The sequence below is a fragment of the Haliotis cracherodii genome, unplaced genomic scaffold (genome assembly GCF_022045235.1).
Source record: "Haliotis cracherodii isolate W230 unplaced genomic scaffold, xgHalCrac1.p SCAF_13, whole genome shotgun sequence".
Lineage (NCBI taxonomy): Eukaryota > Metazoa > Mollusca > Gastropoda > Lepetellida > Haliotidae > Haliotis > Haliotis cracherodii.
In genome coordinates this window covers 10619222-10644314 of record NW_027266268.1, presented here as the reverse complement: position 1 = coordinate 10644314, position 25093 = coordinate 10619222, and the positions used below count along the sequence as shown (strand labels likewise).

Below are 25093 nucleotides of genomic sequence, written 5' to 3'. Positions count from 1 at the left end.
GCTTCTCCTCTGCTTGACGTGCGTCGGTCTGTGCGCTGGACAAAGCCTTGGGTATTTTTGTGACTTCATAAAGCTGACGTAAAATCTCTAAAATGTGACCCTAATCAAAGTATTCATCCGTCTTCAAATTTCAACAATTTCAATTTTCGAGGTTCATTTTATAAGAAGATTTTGTGATTACCGTCGTCATGCAACATCTAGGTATAATGGGTCATACCAAAAGATGTTACCCGTGAAGATCCGGAGTAGAATAGGTCTTTAGCAACCTATGCTTGCCGTAAGAGGCGATTATGATTGTCGTAAGAGATGACTAATGGGATCGGGTGGTCAGGCTCGCTGACTTAGTTTGCACTTAGACGGAACCAAGCCGTTAAAATGGCCACGAGAGGGGCACGAGCATTCGTGACCAACTCGTGTTATTCCGGGACAAGCCGGACTCGTGCCCATCTCATGGCCATTTTTGCGACCGGGTTCCGTCTTAGCGCAAAGGGGCATACCTAAAACAATTGTCAACTCGTTGAGTAATGATTCACATATATTTCCCCATATATTATATATATTTCAGATGCAATTTCAAGCACATCGGGACATGCAGAATTATACAGTATGATTGACCACATTTAACTGTGTCTTGGGTATATTTTTAGATGCAAGACATAAGTTAAATCAAAAATTGTTTCTGAGGAATTCTTTGACGAATACGCGCATTCTGATTGGTTTGTCGTATTTTCGCACATAACATTCATCGATAGGGGGACGAGTCTTCTTGCAGGTTACGGAAAGGGGCGAGTGGTGACGAATGGGGCACGAGTCGCTATTCGGCTTGTCCCGGAATAACACGTGTTGGTCACGAATGGACGCAATGCTGAATATGATAAGTTGTGTCAATCGACTTGTACAAAGGCAGAGATAACGTACCGTGCAAGGATCAGCGCTGGCAGGTTGAGAGGTAGTTTCGGTTAACGACACTCTGTATTAACGACAAACAGTATTTCAGTTATATCACAATGTGTTGCCTTAATATGGGAGGAAAGTGCAGGTCTGAGACGTTTATCGCTTTGGTGAAACGGATATGGTGCTGACAAACCAAGAATAATAATCAGAACTAATCTGGGATTCAGACCCACGATCATCGGATTCTCTAACGCCTAAGGGACGTAACTCTGAACAGCGAATTGCAGCCTTAGACGATCGTGACACCTGTACATGGATTGTTCGATGTCTGCAATAAAAGAATAACATATTTTCATCGCTTTCAGAAACGAATACGGCATGTACTTCGCCGTGTACTTCGAGCGTCAGTTTGACACTAACAACAATAAGATGGCCGACCTCTCCGAATACCAGGCCGTCTTCGACTCGTACGATCTAAGCAGTACGTAGAAACAATTGTCATGTGTCAGTAGATGTGGTAATTGTTGGTAGCAGCAGATAAAAGAGCTCTATACATGTCAAGTGACATTTCCAGAGTTTTTTGGACGGTATGCGACAACAAGAGTTCTTGAGTTACCCGCCTTTGTTCACGCATGTTCGTGAGGTAACAGTTTCTAGAAGGGTGGCTGTACGTATATAAGAGCGAGCCAAGGGCGATTCGAGGCCTCCTACTTGTGTTGCCACTTGACCCGTGAAGATCCGGGGTAGATTAGGTTTTCGGCAACCCGTGCTTGCCTAAAAGGCGACTATGCTTGTTGTAAGAGGCGACAAACGGGATCGGGTGGTCAGGCTCGCTGACTTAGTTGCGTGGATCGATGCTCATGATGTCAATCACTGTATTGTCTGGTCCAGACTCGATTATTTTGCAGACCGCCTCCATATAGCTGGAATATTGCTGAGTGCGGCGTTAAACAACAAACAAACAAAACATATTTGACCTCTTGTGTTGCCTTTTATGATTGTAAACCAATTTAGTTCTATACGTCCCGATTTCTGGGTTCACCGTCGCGTTCCTACTTGAGAATCAACTCGCAAACAATCTGTCCATGTTTGAGTTCTTTTCTTGTGATATTGAGAAGCAGCCAGGCCCGACCCTGGAGGAACAAATAATGGCACTGTTTCGCAAAAGGAGGTGAGGTGAGCTGAAATTGGATTTAACGTCGCGTCCAAGATTATTGCACTTATTTAGCGACGTGCATGTGCGTGTGTGTGTTTGTGTGGCTGCTTGTACTAGTCCGGACTGATGCCGATTTATAGTGCTAGCCCACTGAGATATCATGCCGCAGTTTAACATGAATACCCCACTCAGACACAGTATACTGACTCCGAGCCGACCAGTCCTTGTTTTAGCCCCTTAATGCCGAGCGCCAGACAGGGTAACAACAAGTACCATCCTTTAACGTCTTTTGGTATGACGCGGCCGGGGATCGAACCCCGGACCTTCCGCTCTCCGGGCGGACGCTCTACCACTAAACCACGGCGGAGGCGGTAGCAAAAGGAGGAAAACAAGGAAGACATATGTGCCATAACAGATGATAGCCATTGAAAAGAAATCCTATTCACTAGAGGTGATGTGTAAAGATGTTAATAGTCAAGTGGGGGCACGGGTGGCCCAGTCGTCTAAGGCGCCGCGATTCGCTGTGCAGAGTTGCGTCCCTCAGGCACGCCAGAAACCTATGATTGTGGGTTCGAATCCCGGTTCACCCCGATTATGTTTCTAGGTTTGTCAGCACCATACCCGTGCTCGTGGGTTTCACTGAAGTGGTAAACGTCTGAGACCTGCATCACTTCGGGCTTTCCTCCCACGTTAACCTGACACGCCGTGATATAACTGGAATACCGTTAAAAGCGGCGTTAAACCCAACTCACTCACTCACTAATAGTCAAGTGTCTGAATCACTGAGTTCTTTAACGGAAGTTCGAGAAGACAATAAGCAAATAAAATCTGATTTGGAATCCCTCACAGCCCGTTACAACGGGATAGAAGACAGTAGATGACAGACTGCAAAGTACAGAAGAGGAGATTTCCGAAATGCACGTGATGAGGGAGCGTCTCAACAGCGTCATGGAGGCCGTTGATAGGCTAGAGGCATATAGTAGGCGGGACATGTCATCATAAGTGGCATCTCAGAGTTCACGGAGGAAACAGCTGAAGATTGTAAACAAAGTGTGTTGGAACTATTGGACTCTGTTACTAGGGATGACACCGTCTCCGGGTACGAGTAAGCGGTAAATCATGACCAGTAATTGTCCGATTTGCCGGCAATTATATTTAAATTAATGTTCTAAAGATGCCAGGTGATCTCAAAACGCCTAATATCGGGGTTGCAAATGATCTGACAAGAAATCAACGTGACAAACTGAAACGTCTCAGACAGGAGAACAAACGCGGAAACTAAAAGGTAGGTAGGCTATTCATTGTGGACAACGAGGACAAGGCTAAGTCCAATTCGTTCCCAGCCCACACAGCCGCCTCCACCAACAAAACTCCTAATCAGATCATGGGTAGAGGTTCAGTGTGCAGGGGCTCAGGATCCATAGGTAGAGGAATCAACACTGACAATAACCAGCGGTCGTCCCTACGATCAATTTCGAGAGGAAGAACTGGGAAATAGCGGCGTGGCCAGGGACCCGAGTGTAGTGATAGACAAGACAAAGTGTCATTCCTTTCATGGAATGTGGACGGACTTGTAAATAAAAAACGTGATGATGATTTTTTTATCCTTTGTTACCAGTTTTGACATTATAGCTTTGTTTAAAACTTGGACCACAGAAAAAACCTTCAATGCTATATTTTCTGATTTGCAGTTCTACAGTGTGCCTGCAACAAGACTTTTTTTTAAATATGGGCGAGTTTCCTGATAAGGGGAATTATCGTTTTAGTAAGAAACTCTTTGACTTATCTTGTCATTAATATTTTACTTTTGAACATAGTATATGTATTATTTTCTCAAGAGAAATGCTAAATTTGGCTGATGATATTCTGTATGTCTTTTCATATGTACATCCTGAACGTTCCAGCTGGTATGAAAATAAGGAAAACAGAATGGCGTTGAATTACTTCAAAATGATATTTTGGAACTGTTTCGGCAATATCCAAATATTCCTATTGTTTTGATGGGAGACCGTAATGCAAGAACAGGCGAAAAGGTAGATCCTTTAGAAGATGATATTTTCCCATTTCTTGATACTAATGGGTGTAACTCAGATTATTTTCCAAGGTTCTGCCAACCAAGATATTCCTGCGATAAGGTAGTTAATATGAATGGAACAAGCCTACTTGAGTTGTGCTTAGTATTAGACATTCACATAGTGAATGGTTGTAGACAAGGTGCGGATTATCAAACAGGAGAGTATACTTATGCCAGCCCTAACGGTTGTAGTACCATAGATTATGTTGTATGCTCATCTGACTTTTTTTAATGATATATGTGATTTTTAGGTTGTGCCTCGATGTGACTCACTACATCTTTTTGTAACTATGACAACGCCTGTAGTAAAATGTTCTGCGGAAAAGCAATCAACAGACTGTCGTGTTCGATACACCTGGGTGGATAACAAGCAGGAACAGTTCATACATAATATGGAATCGCCCGAACTTGAAACGAATCGGGAAAAAGCTAGTTTAGAAGCACTTACTGACATAGACAAGAGTCTATCAATATTTACAGAGGCAATTCTTTCAGCAGCATGTATGTGCAAAAAAAATGGGAATGATAATAACTATCATCAACATATACTACTCAAAATTTGCCATGGGAAATGCGTTTCACATCACAGTTCATGCTTTTGCTACCATTGCACGATTTCCAATCAGGCAACGGTGTCTGATTCATTCTGAAACTGTAAACTCAATTGAGTGTTTACACTACGTTTATCTACGCAATGCCCCCTCAACGTGTAAGGCGTCGCCTGACGACAGAACAACTGGGCAGATGTATTGGAATGCTTGATGCTGGCTATTCACAACGTGACGTTGCCAATGCACTAAACGTCAGCCAGAGCGTTGTAAGCAGGGCCTGGTCCCGACAGCAAAATTTTGGTACAGCAGCACACCGACATGGGGGTGGTCGTCAGAGGTCGACAACCCAACGCCAAGATCATTTTGTGGCTCTTCAGGCACGACGTCATCCCTTCTGGACAGCAACCAGCCTACGTAACGACCTCCTGAACGCCACGGGGGTGAATGTGTCCACTCAGACGATACGGAATCGTCTTCACAATGCAGGTCTCTACTCGAGAAGGGCATGTGTCCGAATCCCCCTGACTGTTCGACACCGGCGGGAGCGATTGGAATGGGCTGAAGATCATGTCACTTGGACACGGAACGATTGGGTTCCAGTTCTGTTCATCGATGAGTCCAGGTATTGTTTGGACTTTACAGACAGGAGGCAGCGGGTGTGGCGACGACAACGTGAACGTTTCTATGATGCCAACATCAGTGAACATGACCGTTATGGTGGTGGTTCCATCATGGTCTGGGGTGGAATCAACAGAGATGGAAGGACAGATCTTCATGTCCTGGAGAGAGGAACAATGACGGGGGTGAGGTACCGGGATGAGATCCTCGATGAGTACGTCAGACCCTACGCTGGTGCTGTTGGCCCTGAGTTCATCCTGATGGATGATAACGCCCGTCCTCATCGCGCCAGGGTGGTTGAGCAGTACCTTGAGCAGGAGACAATTGTCTGCATGGATTGGCCAGCGCGCTCGCCGGACTTGAACCCGATTGAGCATGTCTGGAACATGCTGCAGGTTGCCCTTTCACGCCGTAGAGCACAACCCACGACTTTGGCAGAGCTCGGACATGCCCTCGTGGAAGAGTGGAACAACCTTCCCATTGGGAACATCCGGGTGCTTATTGACAGCATATCTCGACGTTGTCAGGCCGTCATTGATGCAAGGGGAGGTCATACTCGATATTGACACTTCATCGACTAAGTGTAATGATGGACTATCCCTCATAACTGTGTAATTCTTTCTCTTGTTTGCTGTTAACATTTTTTAATGAAATGCCTTTTGGTGTTTGCAGATTTCAAACATTCCATATTGATACAAGTTCATGCCGTTCATGAATTTTCATTCATAACATGATTAAACACGTTTCTGAGTCAGAGTCATGTCTTTTGTTATGTTTGTGGTAACTTACACACATATCACCTAGTGATCCTTATCAAATTTTGAGTAGTATATTTGTAAAACAAAAAACTCGTGACATGATGATGACTGTTAATGAAATACGAACGCTGTCGTGCACTTAATACATTTTATAAACTAAAGACAATGAAAGTTTTCTGAATTATTATCAAATTAGGAGTGAATATAAGACTATTTGTAGAAAAAAAAACAAGTTGATTACATGAACAGTAAACATAACACACTGGAGCAAACTACTGATTCAAAGACATTCTGTAACAATATGAAGGACTTGCAGAATACGCAAAGTAACTATAATCCCATAGATTCGAAAGAATGGATGGAATACTTTGGGCGTTTATTTAATCAATCTACAATTGAAGAAAAGGCAGAAGTTCTGGTGCCAGTACCTGGTCGCGGTCTGCAGCAGCACACCACACCATGACACTTCCGCCTCGAAATCTGTCAACTTCCTGTACACAACACTGGGCGTAACGTTAATGGCGGCGCCTCCACACTCTCGCCCTACCATCAGCAAATCGAAGATTAAATCGGGATTCATCACTGAAGCCGACTTGATTCCAATTCCTCTGAGTCCATCGTAAGTGTCGCTGTGCCCACAATTGACGTTGACGTCTGTGTAATTGAGTCAGAATAGGCCCGCAGTATGGCCGTCGTGCTTGAAGGTGAGCAGTTCTCAGACGGTTTCCAACAGTTTGCGCACTCAGTCTACCCATAAACAGTTCATTTCTGGTTGATGTAGCCGTCAGAAATCGGTTACGGAGGTGATGTAAGACAATCTAAGGATCCTCTGCATGTGACGTCACACGTGGTCGACCTGGTCGAGGGCGATCAGCGGTGGTACCCGTTTCCTGTAGACGCGTCTGTAAATCATACAGTCCGTCGACTACAACCCATCGTCCTTGCGACTTCAGCTACGGACGTTCCCGTCTGCAAGTTTTTAATTTGGTTCAGTATATAAGTCTAGAGCACGAAGGACGGCAAGAAGTTGATACGTTCTGCCATTCAGCGTTCCAATAGTTTTGATTTTTTTCAGGTTCTGTTTATGTTAATGTAAGTGTTCCAGTAGTCCTGTGCCTTGGCTGTGGAATTTATATTGTGTAGGTATTTTCTTTTACTAAAAGCCAAGGCAGGTCTAGATCAAACTAACCGAGTCTAGTTTGCTTGATTCCCACAGAAGAGGAAAGGTTGTTTCGAAGAAAAAAAAATTTAAAGACATGTTTTGATTGACTCAGTATTAATCTAAAGTTCCAGCTAAATCATGAGGACCTGAATAAAGTGTGGACAGGGCAATCCAGTGCTTGAAAGCATACGCAACGATTAAAGCCGCCGAGATGCTATAACACGCAATAATCTATAACAAAGCCTGACTACCACTACCCCTACCCCCCGTTGTTTATTAAGCGTTCGATCGTCGCCACGGAAAGGCGTTCGAATCTGCACATGGGTGCGACGTATGAACTGTATTTCAGGTGTCCTCCTGCGTGATATTGTTGGAATATTGCTAAAAGCGGCGTAAAACATTACTCACTCACATGAGTGATCCCTCAAGCATCGGGCGCAGGAGACTTATTCCGACCCGGAATCACGATTGGTTGCTCAGTAGACAGCTCATTGTTATCCACAAGCGGGTTTCTTTGAGTGTGTCTTCAAATGATAGCTCTTCACCAGTTGTCAACACAATGTCATTAGGCACCGACTGAACTTTCCACTCGGACCAGTACACTCTAGATTTGACCAGTTCATGATGACTTCACATGGGAAACACACACATGGTCAAACTCCTTTCGCAATAGATATATAGTAAATGCACAACTTTTTAAAATGTTTATCCCTGTTTACTTTCTAAAAATGTTTGTTTGTTTGTTTAGTTTTTGCTGTTAAACGCCACACTTAGCAATATTCCAGTAAATTATTGAATCTGGACCAGACAATCCAGTGACTGAAATCATGAGCATCGAGCAACGTAATTGGGATACGATGACTTGCATCAACAAAGAGAGACTGACCACCCGATCCCGTAAGTAGCCTCTTACGACAAGTGGTTCACAATTTTCTCTAACTCGGATATTCACGGTTCTGCTAGAATAAAGAGAAATGCCACATCCATATGCATGCATATATGTGTCAATGAACAGGTTGTATTGCAGTGCTTGTTTTATACCAAACACAAAATGGACCATATATACATATAACATACAGGCATTGTTTGTTTGTTGTTGGTCAAAGCACTCGGATATATTCCAATTATATGACGGCATTCTGTAAATAATCGCCTATGGGTCAGACAACACAGTGATTGATATTATGAGCAAAGATCCACGCTGTGGGGGTACGATGAGACACTATGACCAAGTCACCGAGTCTGACCAGCAGGCCCATTAAGTCGCCTCCTACGACCTTCATTTGTTATCTATTCAAACCCAGAAGCCAAAGAAATAGTTCTTTAAAACTATTAGTACTCTGAGTATGGCTCAATACGAACAGGAATATGATATGAAATATGGAAAGGTAAAGTTTGCACCAAGTGGTAACATGACCTTTACCTAGGGAAGGGACCACTTGTAATCTGGCTGATAAAAACAACCTCGTGACCAAACATCTGGTTAAAAACTTGCCTCGTCACATCGCCTACTTCATTTGTGAATACGTTACACAAAAGGTAAGCCATTGACTTCAAACTAGCATAATAGAATAGGTCTTCAGCAGCCCTTGCTTGCTGTAAAAGGCGACTCTGCTTGTCGCAAGAGGCGACTAACGGGATATGGTGGTCAGGCTCGCTGTTTTGGTTGATACATGTCATCGTTTTCCAATTGCGTAGATCGATGATCATGATGACAATGACACATGATTGTGTGGACCAGACTCGATTATTTACAAAACTCCGTCATATAGCTGGAATATTGCTAAGTGCAGCGTTAAACAAAAAAAACAAATCTTACCATTTTTATACTCTGCAAGGCATGCTTGTTTTGGAAGGTTTAAAATGGGAAAACACTGGGCTAAAATACCTGATTTCACCTTTTCCTCTCCGGGCATAGGTCTCAAATTTGCACAAGCGTCATATTAAAGCATTTATTCCGATGTAATTATTGTGTGATCATGGAAAGTGTTTTGATGATGTTATCTATATCTATATCTTCTCACAGACACAGATTTCTCACAGACACAACTATGCTGCTTCTCCTCTGCTTAACGTTCGTCGGTCTGTGCGCTGGACAAGGGTATTTCTGTCATTTCATAAAGCTGACGTAACATCTCTAAAATATGACCCTGATAAAAGTATTCATCTGCCTTCAAAGTTCAAAGGTTAAAGTTTCAAGGTTCATTTTATTAGAAGAAGATTTTATGATTACCGTCGCAATGCAATATTTAGGTAAAATGGGTTCGATCCCCGGCCCCGTCATACCGAAAGACGTACAAAGATGGACCTTGTTGTTACCCTGTCTGGCGCTTGGCATTAAGGGACTACAACAAGGACTGGTCGGCACAGAGTCAGTATACTGTGTCTGAGTCGGGTATTCATGTTAAACTACGGCACGGTATATCAGTGAGCTAGCACTGTAAAATGGGCGTTAGTCCGGACAAGTATAAGTAGCCGCGCGCACACGTACGCACGCAATAATCACCCCACACCTCGCCTCTGTTCGTTTCACGGGTAACGGTTGCGTCAAGCCGAAAGAAAAGTTTTTTCAAACATTCAAATGCAATGCAGATTATATAAAGTTGTGTCAATCGAGATGGCGTACCGTGCGATGATCCGCGGCTCGTAGGTTGCGAGTGAAATTGGGTTAACAACGTATTAAACAGTATTTAAGTTATATCACAATGTGTTGGCTTAATATGGGAGGAAAGTGCAAGTCTGAGACGTTTATAACTTTGGTGAAACCCATGAACACGGGTTTGGTGCTGACAAAGCAAGAACCATAATCAGAACTAATCTGGGATTCAGACCCACGATCATCGGATTCTTGAACACCTAAGGGACATAACTCTGAACAGGGACATAATTAGGACACCTGTGGTGTCCCGATACGAATAAATTGATTGTTTGATGTCTGTAATCAAAGACTAACATGTTTTTATTGCTTGCAGAAACTTCCACGACCAGTACGCCAAGGTCTTTGAGAGTAAAGTTGACACTAACAACAATAAGAAAGCCGACCTCTCCGAATTCCAGGCCATCTTCGACTCCTACGATCTGAACAGTATGTAGAAACAATTTTCATGTGACAGTAGATATGGTAAATATATTTCTTGTGATAATTAGTGGCAGCAGAGAGAAGAGCTCTTAACATGTCAAGTGCCGTTTCCACAGTTTTTTGGACGGTATGCCAACTTGCTTTCCAAGAACTTTAACCTAAATTCACAATTGTACTAAATGAAAATATGATACATGATTAACATGTAGATTAATGTTTATTCTATGTGACATTTATCAAGACAAAGCGTTGTCGGACCAGAATCTGTTAGTTTTGCAACGGAAAAAAACAGGAGAATGTTTTTAGCTCAGGTTTTACAAACCAAAATTGTTGGCTTGACATTCTACATGTAAATAAACTGACTCGTACTCTTCAGAAATTTAATTTTTTTGAAGCAGTGAAGCAAAATCCCCCATTAGCCCCATTAATTTTGCGTTATGCGTATTTGACCGAGATTTCTAGAACACACTGTATGTGACATAAACTTACGTCGAAGGAGAAATAAATCAGTAGGTGATGGTAGATAAAAGACGCGGCAATATTATTACTCCCCCCGTTACATACGCCGTAGTTTCTTCTCTCGAAACCACTAGGTCTTCGTTGTGCTACTATCGCATTGCTACCAAGTAACATTATACAGAAGAAATCGGTTCTTTTCAAAGCCAAATGCGAGAATCGCAAGACGGGCAGAATTTGTTATGATAAACCCCGTTCCCAGGGTCCTCGTTGTGCTACTATCTTTTTGCTACCAAGTAACATTATATAGTCGAAAGTGGTTCGTCATGAAGCCACCCACTAGAATCGCAAGAATGTGTTATAATAAACCCCTTTCCAAGGGTCCCAAAGTAATATCCATGGAATATTACTACAAGCTACTTAAACCCATACTGGGTAATCATTTGGTCCAAGCATGCGTTCTCGTCCTGCCAAAGACCCGCTTCGATTCCCCATTTGGATGGATGTTTGAAAGACGTTGCCGATAATCCTTGTCCTGATATTTATGAAATACTGGCTGCTATACTGTCAACCCTGACGTGTCCGCTTTTCCTTTCCCAGAGGACGGCCAGGTGCCAGTGGCGGAATACGAGAAGGCAACTGGGGGCGTTGGAGCAGGACCAGCCGCGTTCTTCGCCCTCCTAGACCCTAACAGCGACGGCGTTATACACAGAACAGAAGTGACCGCCGTCCTCAACAGCTTCGACGTCAACGGTATGTCCTAAAACAACATGTGGTGTGTGACCCGTGAAGATCCGGGGTAGAATAGGTCTTCAGGAATCCATGCTTGCCGTAAAAGGCGACTATGTTTGTCGAAAGAGGCGACTAACGGGATCGGGTGGTCAGACTCACTAACTTGGTTGATGCATGTCATCGTATCCAAATTGGGTGGATCGATGCTCATAATGTCAATCAGTGGCCTGTCTGGTACAAACTCGACTATATACAGACCGCCGTCATATAGCTGGTCAGACTTGGTTGATGCATTTCATCGTATCCAACATCGATACTGGATTCAGACTCGATTATTTACAGACCACCGTCTTATAGCTGGAATATTGCCGAGTGCGGCGTTAAACAACAAACAAACAAAACATGTGGTATGTCGTCAAACAACATGTAGTATCTCCTTGGTCATCTCGTCCTTGTCCTGTAAGACTATGTAGTATGAAATGATAAAGTATTTTATATATTATTACGGACTAAATTGTATTTTAATAGGGATATACAACAAATGTGTAAGTATGAGAATATACTCTATGATATCCCACAACACCCACAAACACATATACCTTCCACAAGCGTAAATCTTAATGTGTTCGCCAATAAATAGTCGTGTGTCGATTTGGTCATGTGTCAGTGTGAAAACAATGTTAGTCAATGTGGAAAAGATCATGCGTCGATTGGGAGAATGTCCCTATCGGTCTTGAAAACGTCATGTGTCAATCTGGAAAACTTCATGAGCCAATCTGGAAAACGTCACTATACGTCTTGAAAACGCCATGTGTCAATCTGGAAAACGCCATGTGTCAATCTGGAAAACGTCATAAGTCAATCTGGAAATCGTCACTATCCGTCTTGAAAACGTCATGTGTCAATCTGGAAAACTTCATGAGCCAATCTGGAAAACGTCACTATCCGTCTTGAAAACGTCATGTGTCAATCTGGAAATCGTCATGTGTCAATCTGGAAAACGTCATAAGTCAATCTGGAAATCGTCACTATCCGTCTTGAAAACGTCATGTGTCAATCTGGAAAACGTCACTATACGTCTTGAAAACGTGCTGCGGCAATGTGGAAAAGGTCATGTAGTTTCGGGTTTCGAGATTACAAATTAGCCGTCTGTCAGCATCGTCCCAGTGCCTGTGCATCACTTTGGCTGATCGCTCACATGAAGCTGACACGCTGTGATATAACTGAAAACTAAAAAGTGGCCATAAACCAAACCAATGATGACACACTGGTTTCAAAAGAAAACAGTTTCATGTACTGCTGGGACTTTGCCAGGGAGATGTCAGCAGTTAAAATACATTTGAATATTAAATGTATTATTTCCTTCATGTCACCAGCTATGATACCTTTCTAACTGACTAATAAATGTAGAATGCCTGGATGGGATAGCCAGGTCAGTCATATATACACATGCACAAAAGTTAAGCGCCACCATATTCATAGTCTCTTGATTTCACGTGTGGGAATCAGAAATACGAAATATGATGATGTATGACTGAATTAGGCTTCCAGGGTTTCATGAACCCAAATTTGTCCAGATACCACACGGAAAGCGTGCTTCACGTGTTGCTGCGCATGCAGTTCCCCTACCCTATAAATAGTGAAATTCAAGTTTCAGACACGTATTTGCAATTTGCTCCTGTGTGAGATTCCCCTTCCAATAGAGGTAGAAAAGCAGCCATGGTGAGGAGAAAGTTAACGAACGCTGAAAGATGGCAAGTGATAGGCATGAAAAAGCTGACATGTCATGCAGGGCCATTGCAAGACAAATGGGTCATCATCACAGTGTTATCACTCGTTTGATTGGCAAACATGGTCAAACAAATGATGTCAATAGGTCTGGTAGGCCAAGAAAGAGCTCTAACAGAGAGGATAGACGTCTTTTCGGGATAGTCAGACGAAATCCATCTGCCACTTCAACAGATTTAAGACTGCAGTGGATTACCCATTAGAGACACTCGACGATGACCGTAAGGCGTCGCCTCAGAGCAGCTGGTTATAACGCCAGGAGACCAGTAAAATGCCCTCAACTGAGATGCACATGCGGAATCGTCTGATATGGTGTCGTGCCCGTAGTCGATGGAACTTGGCCAACAGGAGAAGGATCCATTGGTCTGACGAGTGTCGAATGCTGCTACGAACTGTTGATGGTCGAATACGTGTTTGGAGGCAACGTAACACTCGTTTTGCTCCAAGGAACATCCAGAAGACCTTAGCATGTGGCTGGGGGTCTGTCATGATATTGGGTTGTTTTTCCTTCGGCTGCAAACTTCCGCTGGTGACAATTCGTGGAAACCTGAATGGCCAACAATACCAAGATGCTGTTCTTCGTCCAGTGGTAGTCCCTCATTTTGACAACCATCCTCTTCAGACAAGACCTGTTTACATGGACGACAATGATAGACCACACAGATCTCGGGAAGTTTAGGCTTATTTGCGTCAAAAAGCTATTGCCACTCTTCCTTGGCCGGCCTGTAGTCCGGATCTTAATCCGATTGAGCATCTCTGGGACATCCGTGGCCGGAAAATCAGACATCGTGATCCCCCAGTTCAAAATTTCGCTGGACTTGAAGCCGCACTTCATGAAGAATGCATTCAACGACATGTAATGAGTATGAGGCGTAGGGTTGAAGCTGTGGTCAATGTCCGTGGATCATACACACGTTACTGACGTTTCTGTCTTGCAATAGACTCTGCACTCTCTAGGGTGTCTATGTGACACCTGATATGGTCTGCTGATATCATGACAGTTACATGACAAAAAAAGTTTTTCAATGTTTTCTAATCCTTCAATTTCTGGTCTTCTATAAAATTCCATTCTGCTCATATTCTTTTGGAACACAAGATAAACTTGTTTTGGGACAACATTTGCATCATATGAGGTTTACATATACGGCTTACAACAATCATTCATCTCGTTATAATAGTCATCATTAAGTGCCAAAAGTAACAGCTCACAAATATGGTGGGTGGCGCTTAACTTTTGTGCATGTGTATACATATTCTTTGTGGCCAACTTGTTCCAGGAAACGGCAAGGTCACGGAGGAAGAGTTTCTCAAGCATTATGGCGAGGTACGTATACAAGCTTAAATGATTAGCAATAGTAGTTTGACCCGTGAATATCCGAGTTAGAATTGGTTTTCAGCAACCCATACTTGTCGTAAGAGGCGACTCACGGCATCTAGTGGTCAGGCTCGCTGACATGGGTGATGCATTACATAGTATCCCAATTGCGTGGATCGATGCTCATGATATCACACACTGGTTTGTATGCTCCAGACTCGATTATTTACAGACCGTCGTCATGTAGCTGGAATATTGCTGAGTGCGGCTTAAACAACAAACAAACAAACACAAAACTAATATACTTTTAATCTGGATAATGTCATTGTTATTTTGCCCCACTTCGAAGCTGTTATACCAGAATGTGTTTGAAATTTCATAATTCTGGGTAAATTTTAAGTTGCACTCGTTTCGGCGTTTAAACGTGATATATACGGGAGTCCCTCTGTGTGTGAGTGAGTGAGTGAGAAGGGTTTTCGACTAATAGCCATATTCCAGCAACATCACGGCGGAAATGGACTTTAAATATAATTGTACTTATGTGAGGAATCGAAAATGGCCCTTCCACGTCACGAGCGAACACTTTAACCATTAGTTTCCTCCTTGGGTGTGAAGCACCTCATGATTGTCGTCACTACCAGTCGACGAAATCAGGGATCGGGTCGCCAGGCTCTGTGGCTCTCTGAATGCGTGTCGGCGTGACCCATTGATCGTTGCTCCTGGTGTCAGTCACTGGTTTCCGTTGTCCAGGCTCCATTAGGTACACGCTACAGTGATATAGCAGAACCACTGCGGTTTCTTCACCTTTATGAGGGCAACTCGCTTTGGTTTCGGTGTTCCCGTATATGTATCACTCGTTTTTACCGTCGTGCTCCAACTTAGTATGTCCTATGTGTCAGTTCTAAATTGGTATAATCTTCATTATTTCAGCTTTACAATAAGGTTCTCGCCATGCAGATTTCCGTTGGTAAATAGAAGTCCCTTGTATGAATAAAGATATGTGAATAGCCGAGATGTTTTCTGTTATAATAGTACTGTCTTCCCTGAGATTTGAATCCCCAAACCCACCCCTCGATCCCTTTCACAGCGATGGTTGGAAAGCAACATCTTCGGTGAAACAAACTGGTAAGGTGCAAAGCTGACACCCCAAGGATCATAATGGGGCGAATTTGGGATTCGAACCCAATACCAGAGGATCCTGGCACGGCTAAGGGACGTAACTCTTCTTCATATCCCAAACTCACACGACAACAACATATCTACATTACATGGATAATAATAACGGTTAAAAGGATGTTCATTTGGGGATTTTTTAGTTCAGATATCACCGTTCATCAGGATCGCCCGCAAGAGTTGCCTACCTTAGTTGTGCCAGACTCTGCTGATTGGCATTATCACATCTACATCACGACGAGTCATGGTCAGCATGTGGGAGGAAAGCCCAGGGTAACTCAGGCACAGTTCATGTAATATTCTGGGAGAAGGAAGGCGGGGAGTAGGATGTTTGTTAAGTCTTTTTTCTGTCACTGCTCCTTGGCATACACAAGAAAGAGCTGGACAATTATTTTCAGGACACCAAGTCAAGCAAGTGTTATGTTTTAAATCCCCAATTAAAAAACAGTTGTCAAGTACATGTAGCTGGATAATATGACCACTGCAAACATATCCCAGGGCAAACGGTCTTCCCCTGGGGAGTTTACCACGTGAAACCTTCGGGCACGGGTTTAGTTTGGGGTTGACTGGCCAAGGAGCATAATCCGTGTGAATATGGAATAAGAACCAATGATCATGGGTTTTTCACGGCTAAAGGACACAAAGGACAGTCACAATATTTCAGTTGTATGAATACGGCGTGCAAAAGAGTGAGTGATTTTGTGTCAGTCATGGCGTCACACAGGACGGAAACTTTGACAATTCCTGTTGAAAATATCAAATCATTGCAATGTATCTATTTTTAATTCCCTAATTCTTCCTACGATTCTCTTCCCATTTAAAGTCTGAAAATGCTGAATCTATGTATTCAACGAACAGAAGAATGAATAGCTCAAATAGGAGAAAATTATGCACTGTGTAAAATCGGAATTTTACTTTGTTGACATTTCAAACAAGTGCAGTTTCTACTAAAAGCCTAGGCAGGTCTAGATCAAACTAACCGAGTCTAGTTTGCTTGATTTTGACTTAGTGTTAATCTAAAGTTCCTGACTACAACACACACACACACACACACACACACACACACACCCACACACACCTAACCTGAGTGTTATTGTTGGAATAATGCTAAACGCGGCGTCAAACATTACTCACTCACATGGGATCCCTCAATGTTGTTATATATATATATATATATATATATATATATATATATATATATATATATTTCCTATTTTGTAGTGCAGTAAACTACGTTTATAACGAACACGCTTATAACATACTGACGGATATAACGAACTTATCGTTTTTGTCCCGACCATTTGCTGTACATGTGCTATATATAAACTACGATTATAACAAACTAAAATTAGTGGTCCCTTTGAGTTCGTTATAACCGTAGTTTACTGTACTTTAAATCACCCGTGTAAGTCACTATTTAGGACAAGCATCGGGCGCAGGAGACTTATTCCCGATTAGCTGTTCAGTAGACAGTTCATTGTTATCCACAAGCGGGGTCTCTTTGAGCGTGTCTTCTAATGATAGCTTTGCACGAGTTGTCACCACAATGTCATTAGGCACGTGCACCGACTGAGCTTTCCACTCGGAATGATATGACCAGTTCATGATGACTTCACTTGGGAAACACACACATGGTCAAACTCCTTTCGAAATAGATGTTTAGTACATGCACAACTTTTTAAAATGTTTGTCCCATTTACTTTCCAAAAATAATGTTTGTTTGTTTGTTAGGTTTTTGCTGTCAAACGCCACACTTAGCAATATTCCAGCTAATTGACGTCGGTCTGTAAATAATTGAATCTGGACCACACAATCCAGTGACTGAAATCATGAGCATCGAGCTACTTTATTGGGATACGATGACATGCATCAACAAAGAGAGACTGACCACCCGATCCCGTAAGTGGCCCCTTCCGACAAGTAGTTCACATTTCTCTAACTCGGATATTCACGGTTCTGCTAGAATAAAGAGAAATGCCACATCCATATGCATGCATATATGTGTCAATGAACAGGTTGTATTGCAGTGCTTGTTTTATACCAAACACAAAATGGACCATATATACATATAACATACAGGCATTGTTTGTTTGTTGTTGGTCAAAGCACTCGGTTATCTTCCAATTATATGACGGCATTCTGTAAATAATCGCCTATGGGTCAGACAACACAGTGATTGATATTATGAGCAAAGATCCACGCTTTTGGGGTACGATGACACACTATGACCAAGTCACTGAGTCTGACCATCAGGTCCATTAAGTCGCCTCCTACGACCTTCATTTGTTATCTATTCAAACCCAGAAGCCAAAGAGATAGTTCTTTAAAACTGTTAGTGTTTTGGGTATTGCTCAATACTAACAGTAATATGATAGGAAATATGGAAAAGGTAAAGTTTGCACCAAGCGGTAACATGATCTTCACCTAGGGACCACTTGTAATCTGGCTGATAAGGACAACCACGTCACCAAACATCTGGTTAGAAACTCAGAGTCACATCGCCTGCTTCATTTGTGAAAACGTTACGCAACAGGTAAGCCATTCACTTCAATCCTGCATAATAGAATAGGTCTTCAGCAGCCCATGCTTGCCGTAAAAGGCGACTATGCTTGTCGTAAGGGGCGACTAACGGGATTGGGTGGTCAGGCTCGCTGACTTGGTTAATACATTTCATCGTTTTCCAATTGCGTAGATCGATGCTCATGATATTAAACACTGGATTGTCTGGTCCGGATTCGATTATTTACAGACCGCCGTCATATAGCTTGAATATTGCTGAGTTAAACAACAAACACACATTGGCCGATGAACCCCGCACAGATTCAGGGGCCGAATTAGCCCCAGTAAGCCATGGTTACGTCATAGCCGACTGATAAGGATCGGAAAGATACAAAATGTGACCAAGCTGTGTCATCACCGCCGTGACGACCTGGAACATACCCGACTTCCTCAACATCTTCACACCTCGGCTGACAGCCTACCTGGTGCAGTGGATAGAGCGACTGCCCGGAGAACGGAAAGGTCAGGGGTTCAGTCCCCGACCGCATCATTCCAAATATGCGTTATAAGTTGGTACTTGTTGTTACAGTGGCCGGCGCTCGGCATTGAGAGCATAAAACAAGGACACCAGTATACTGTGTCTGAGCGGGGTATCCATGTCATCTCAATCGGCTGCGGCATGGCATCTCCCCGGGCTAATACTATAAAACTGACGTTTGCATAAGGAGCCACGTATACACGCACGCACGCACGCACGCACGCACATACATGCATGCACGACGCTATGAAATTGCAATAACCTTGAACGCCACGATGCACCTAACCACCTCTTGTCTCCATTTCGTACCAGTCCACACACTGCCCAATCATAATCTCATGCACCATACACACGTGTTGTACGTCCAGGCCGTGCCTTTCTCGTGGGTCACGTGCTTTTGGATTGTGTTTCGCCTTCCCATGTGGAGCAAAGTACAAGGCTTACTGGAACCCTGCAAGGCAAGATATGCACATTTAAGAACAGAACAAAACTTTTAGAAATCGTCATGAATGTTTTCAGTCTTCATCCATGTCTCATTCACGTGTGAGGATTACACTTAGTTTTGTTTTTTTCATCACGTGAGTATTTTTATCATATAACAAAACCAAATGTACAGGTGAGGCCATGGTGTGCCCAAACGCCCGAGTTTAAGACTTTCTAATATTCTAATATGTAAACAGTAGGAAGCTTTGACCCAAGCTGAGAGCGACTGCCCGGAGAACGGAGAGGTCAGGGGTTCAATCCCCGATCGCGTCATTCCAAATATGCGTTAAAAGTTGGTACTTGTTGTTACACGTGCTTTTGGGTTATGTTTTCGCCTTCCCATGTGGAGCAAAGTACAAGGCTTTCTAGAAACCTGTTTGGCAAGATATGCCCATAAGAACAGAACAAAACTTTTAGAAATCAGGACAAGTTTGTAAATGAGTACAAAGATATTTTACCTGCGTAAAAATATCACCTTAGGGCATGAACAATTTTCAGTGTTTTCTCTTGAAATTCTGCCTTGTTGATTTTTATTTTAGACTATTTTATTTTAAACTTCAGTTTAAGCAGACGAGTTTTCAGTCGAGTGAACATAATGTACTTTTCATTAATATTTCTTGTGGGCCCAGAGTTGTTCTTATCATATTTGACCCGTGAAGATCCAGGTGAGAATATCTTCAGAAACCCATGCGTGCCGTAAAGAGGCGACTAACGGGATCGGGTCGGTAAGGCTCGCTGACTTGGTTGATGCATGCCATCGTATCCCAAGAAAGGTTATATTAAAATGGGAAAACACTGGGCTAAAATACCTGATTTTACCTTTTCGTCTCCGGGCATAGGTCTCAACTTTGCACAAGCGTCATATTAAAGCATTTATTCCGATGTAAATATTGTGTGATCATGGAAAGCGTTTTGATGATGTTATCTATATCTTTATCTTCTCACAGACACAGATTTCTCAGACACAACTATGCTGCTTCTCCTCTGCTTAACGTTCGTCGGTCTGTGCGCTGGACAAGGGTATTTCTGTCATTTCATAAAGCTGACGTAACATCTCTAAAATATGACCCTGATAAAAGTATTCATCTGCCTTCAAATTTCTAAAGTACAAGTTTCATGGTTCATTTTATTAGCAGGAGTGTATGTCAATACCGTCGCCATGCAATATTTAGGTATATAGGATTCGATACCAAAAGATGTAACTTGTTGTTACCCTGTCTGGCGCTCGGCATTAAGGGACTACAACAAGGACTGGTCGGCACAGAGGCAGTATACTGTGTCTGAGTGGGGTATTCATGTTAAACTACGGCACGGTATATCAGTATTTCAGTTAAATCGCAATGTGTTGGTTTAATATGGGAGGAAAGTGCAGGTCTGAGACGTTTATAACTTTGGTGAAGCCCATAAACATGGGTTTGGTGCTGACAAATAAAGAACCATAATCAGAACTTATCTGGAATTTGGACCCACGATCATCGGATTCTCGAACGCCTAAGGGACATAACTCTGTGGTGTCCTTATAAGAATAAATGAATTGTTTGATGTCTGTAATCAAAGACTAACATGTTTTTTTATCGCTTGCAGAAGCTTCCACGACCAGTACGCCAAGTTCTTCGAACGTAATGTTGACACTAACAACAATAAGATAGCCGACCTCTCCGAATTCCAAGCCAAATTCGACTCGTTCGATCTGAACAGTATGTAGAAACAATTGTCATTTGACAGTAGATATGGTCAATTTATTTCTTGTGATAGTGGCAGCAGAGAGAAGAGCTCTTAACATGTCAAGTGCCGTTTCCACAGTTTTTTTGGACGGTATGCCAACCACAGTACTTGAGAGTTACCCGCCTTTGTTCACGTATGTTCTTGAGGTAACAGTTCCTAGAAGGGTGGCTGCACTAATTAAAGAGCGAGACCAGGGCGATTCGAGGCCTCCTACTTCTCTAGCGACTTATCTAGTCGCAGTGCTTCCAGTGCGGACGGGATGCCGATATTTGTGCTTTCTTCAAACACTGTTTCCCGGACTCAAGATCGGAGCACATGCTTCATTCAAGACATACATGCAGCTGCACATTCTAGAGCGCACTCAAGTCTGACTTAGGGACTGTTCTTTACTGCTGCCACATGTTTGACCTATTATATTGTTTTTTATTATTGTAAACCAAAATGTGTTTCAATATTATTTGTTAATTCTTACTTCATTAATTTCACAATTTAGTTCTGTACGTACCGATTTCTGGGTTAACCGTCGCGTTCCAACTTTAGAATCAACTCGTTACACAATCTATCCATGTCTGAAAATTGTTTTGATTATGTGTGGATAGATATACTACTCAGAAGAAGTTAAGGATCACCCGATCCTTTCACCGTACTATAGCTGCCATGGCGTGACAGGTTGATCATAGTGATAAGATAAATCGGGTGGTCCTTAACTCCTTTTGAGTATTATATATCGGCGTTTGGCTTTCGAAAATCTTTAACCTAAATTCACAATTGTACTAACTGAAAATATGATACATAATTAACATGTAGATTAATGGGTTTTTTTCTGTATGACATTTATCAAGAAAAAGCGTTGTCGGACCCGAATCTGTTATTTTTGCAACGGAAAATACAGAAGAATGTTTTCAGTTCAGGTACAAATTGTTGGCTTGACACTCTTCACGTAAATAAACTTACTCGTACTCTTCTTCGCACTCTTCAGACATTTAATTTTTTGAATCGGTGAACTAAAATCCTCCATTTGCCCCCTTAATTTTGTGTGATGCGTAATTAACCGAGATTTCTAGAACACACTGTAATGCGACATAAACTTACGTTGAAGGAGAAATAAATCAGTAGATAATAGTAGATAAAGACGCGGCAATATTATGACTCCCCCCGTTACATACGCCGTCGTTTCTTCTCTCGAAACCACCTGGTCTTCGTTGTGCTACAATCTCATTGCTACCAAGTAACATCATACAGACGAAATTGGTTCGTTACGAAGCCACCCGCTAGAATCGCAAGATAGGCAGAATGTGTTATGATAAACCCCGTTCCAAGCGTCCCAAAGTAATATCCATGGAATATTACTACAAGCTACTTAAACCCATACTGGGTAATCATTTGGTCCAAGCATGCGCTCTCATCCAGCCAAAGACCCGCTTCGATTCCTCATTGGATGGATGTTTGAGAGACGTTGTCGATAATCCCTGTCCTGATATTTATGAAATATTGGCTGCTATATGCTGTCATGCCTGACGTGTCCGCTTTTGCATACCCAGAGGACGGCCAGTTGCCGGTGGCGGAATACCAGAATGCAACTGGAGACGCGGGAGCAGGAGCAGCCACGTTCTTCTCCCTCCTAGACCCTAACACCGACGGCGTTATAAACAAAACAGAAGTGCCCGCCATCCTCAACAGCTTCGACGGCAACGGTATGTCCTAAAACAACATGCGGTGTGTGACCCGTGAAGATCCGGGGTAGAATAGGTCTTCAGGAACCCATGCTTGCCGTAAGAGGCGACTAACGGGATCGGGTGGTCAGACTTGGTCGATGCATTTCATCGTATCACATTTGCGAACATCGATACTGGATTCAGACTCGATTATTTACAGACCACCGTCTTATAGCTGGAATATTGCCGAGTGCGGCGCTAAACAACAAACAAACAAAACATGTGGTATGTCGTCAAACAACATGTAGTATCTCCTGTATCTCGTCCTGTAAGACTATGTAGTATGTAATGATAAAGTATTTTATATATTATTATGGAATAAATTGTATTTTAAAAGGGATATACAACAAATGTGTAAGTATGAGAATAAACTCTGTGATATCCCACAACACCCACAAGCACATATACCTTCCACAAGCGTAAATCTTAATGTGTTCGCCAATAAATAGTCATGTGTCGATTTGGTCATGTGTCAAAATGTCAAAATGGAAAGGATCAAGCGTTAATTGGGAGAAGGTCCCCATCCGTCTTGAAAACGTCATGTGTCAATCTGGAAAACGTCATGAGTCAATCTGGAAAACGTCATGAGTCCGTCTTGAAAACGTACTGCGGCAATGTGGAAAAAGTCATGTAGTTTCGGGTTTCGAGATTACAGATTAGCCGTCTGTCAGCATCGTTCCAGTGCCCGTACATCACTTTGGGCTGATCGCACACATGAAGCTGACACGCTGTGATATAACTGAAAACTGTACAAATTGGCCATGAACCAAACCAATGATGACACACTGGTTTCAAAAGAAAACAGTTTCATGTACTGCAGGGACTTTGCCAGGAAGATATCAGCAATTGATATACCTTTGAATGTTAAATGTATTATGTCGTTTATGTCACCAGCTATGATACCTTTCTAACTGACTAATAAATGTACAATATCTGGATGGGATAGCCAGGTCAGTCATATACATAATATTCGTGGCCTACTTGTTGCAGGAGACGGCAATGTCACGGAGGAAGAGTTTATCACGCACTATACCGATGTATGTATGCAAGCTTAAATGATTAGCAATAGAAGTGTGACCCGTGAATATCCGAGTTAGAATTGGTCTTGAGCAACTAATGCTTTTCGCAACCCACTCGTGGGATCTAGTGGTCAGGCACGCTGACTTGGTTGATGCATGTCATCGTATCCCAATTGTGTGCATCGATGTTCATGATGTCAAACATTGGTTTGTATGGTCCAGACTCGATTATTTACAGACCGTCGTCATACAGCTGGAATATTGCTGAGTGCGGCTTAAACAACAAACAAACATTAATTATTTTGCCCCTCTTCGAAGCTGTTATACCAAATTGTGTTTGAAATTTCATAATTGTTCTGGGTACATTTTAAGTTGCACTCGTTGCTGCGTTTAAACATGATCTCTAACGGGAGTCCCTGTGAGTGAGTGAGAAGGGTTATGCGCTTTTTAGCAATATTCCAGCAACATCACGGCGGAAATGGACTTTAAATATAATTGTACTTTTGTGAGGAATCGAAAATGGCCCTTCCGCGTCACGAGCGAACCCTTTAACCACTAGGCTACCCCACCATTAGTTTCCTCCTTGGGTGTGCAGCACCTCATGATTGTCGTCACTACCAGTCGACGAAATCAGGGATCGGGTTGCCAGGCTCTGTGCCTCTCTGGATGCGTGTCACCGGGTTTAACCGTCGTGCTCCAACTTAGTATATTCTATGTGTCAGTTCTAAATTGGTATAATCTTCATTATTTCAGGTTTACAAGAAGGCTCTCGCCATGCAGATTTCCATTGGTAAATAGATGCCTCTTGTATGAATAAAGATATGTGAATAGCCTAAATGTTTTCTGTTATAATAGTACTGTCTTCCCTGAGATTTGAATACACCCAACCCACCCCTCGATCCCTTTCACAGCGATGGTTGGTGATTATTCAAGAAACATCTTCGGAGAAACACACTGGTAAGGTGCTCAGCTGACAAGGATCATAATCGGGCGAATTGGGGATTCGAACCCAATACTAGAGGATCCTGGCACGGCTAAGGGACGCAATACTTCTTCATATCCCAAACTCACATTACAACAACATATCAACATTACATGGATCATAACAACGGTTATAAAGACTTTCATTCTTGGAATTTTTAGTTCAGATATCACCGTTCATCAGGATCACCCGCAAGAGTTGCCTACCTTAGTTGTGCCAGACTCTGCTGATTGGCATTATCACATCTACATCACGACGAGTCATGGTCAGCATGTGGGAGGAAAGCCCAGGGTAACTCATGCACAGTTCATGTAATATTCTGGGAGAAGGAAGGCGGGGAGGAGGATTATTGTTATTTTTTTTCCGTCACTTCTCC

General features: G+C 42.7%; 2 protein-coding genes across 2 annotated transcripts; both read left to right on the top strand.

Moving 5' to 3' along the window:
* Positions 1-9211: 9211 nt before the first annotated feature.
* Positions 9212-15592, top strand: LOC139458882 (calmodulin-4-like). Its single transcript, XM_071240318.1, has 5 exons — positions 9212-9314; positions 10186-10298; positions 11349-11501; positions 14546-14592; positions 15514-15592. The coding sequence occupies exons 1-5, from the start codon at positions 9265-9267 to the stop codon at positions 15556-15558; spliced, it is 408 nt and encodes a 135-aa protein (XP_071096419.1). The 5' UTR covers positions 9212-9264; the 3' UTR covers positions 15559-15592.
* A 2602-nt stretch (positions 15593-18194) lies between these two features.
* Positions 18195-24572, top strand: LOC139459609 (calmodulin-4-like). The gene is made up of 6 exons (XM_071241179.1): positions 18195-18289; positions 20224-20296; positions 20861-20973; positions 22543-22695; positions 23707-23753; positions 24489-24572. Exons 2-6 carry the CDS (start codon positions 20247-20249, stop codon positions 24531-24533), a joined length of 408 nt encoding a protein of 135 aa, XP_071097280.1. The 5' UTR covers positions 18195-18289; positions 20224-20246; the 3' UTR covers positions 24534-24572.
* The last annotated feature ends 521 nt before the right edge of the window (positions 24573-25093 follow it).

Excerpts from the sequence above, each read along its gene's own strand:
- LOC139458882 (XM_071240318.1), top strand. The coding sequence starts at position 9,265 with ATGCTGCTTCTCCTCTGCTTAACGTTCGTCGGTCTGTGCGCTGGACAA. Across the intron at positions 10,299-11,348 it reads CGACTCCTACGATCTGAACA|AGGACGGCCAGGTGCCAGTG; the intron begins GTATGTAGAAAC and ends TTCCTTTCCCAG. Across the intron at positions 14,593-15,513 it reads TTCTCAAGCATTATGGCGAG|CTTTACAATAAGGTTCTCGC; the intron begins GTACGTATACAA and ends TCATTATTTCAG.
- LOC139459609 (XM_071241179.1), top strand. The coding sequence starts at position 20,247 with ATGCTGCTTCTCCTCTGCTTAACGTTCGTCGGTCTGTGCGCTGGACAA. Across the intron at positions 20,974-22,542 it reads CGACTCGTTCGATCTGAACA|AGGACGGCCAGTTGCCGGTG; the intron begins GTATGTAGAAAC and ends TTGCATACCCAG. Across the intron at positions 22,696-23,706 it reads CAACAGCTTCGACGGCAACG|GAGACGGCAATGTCACGGAG; the intron begins GTATGTCCTAAA and ends TACTTGTTGCAG.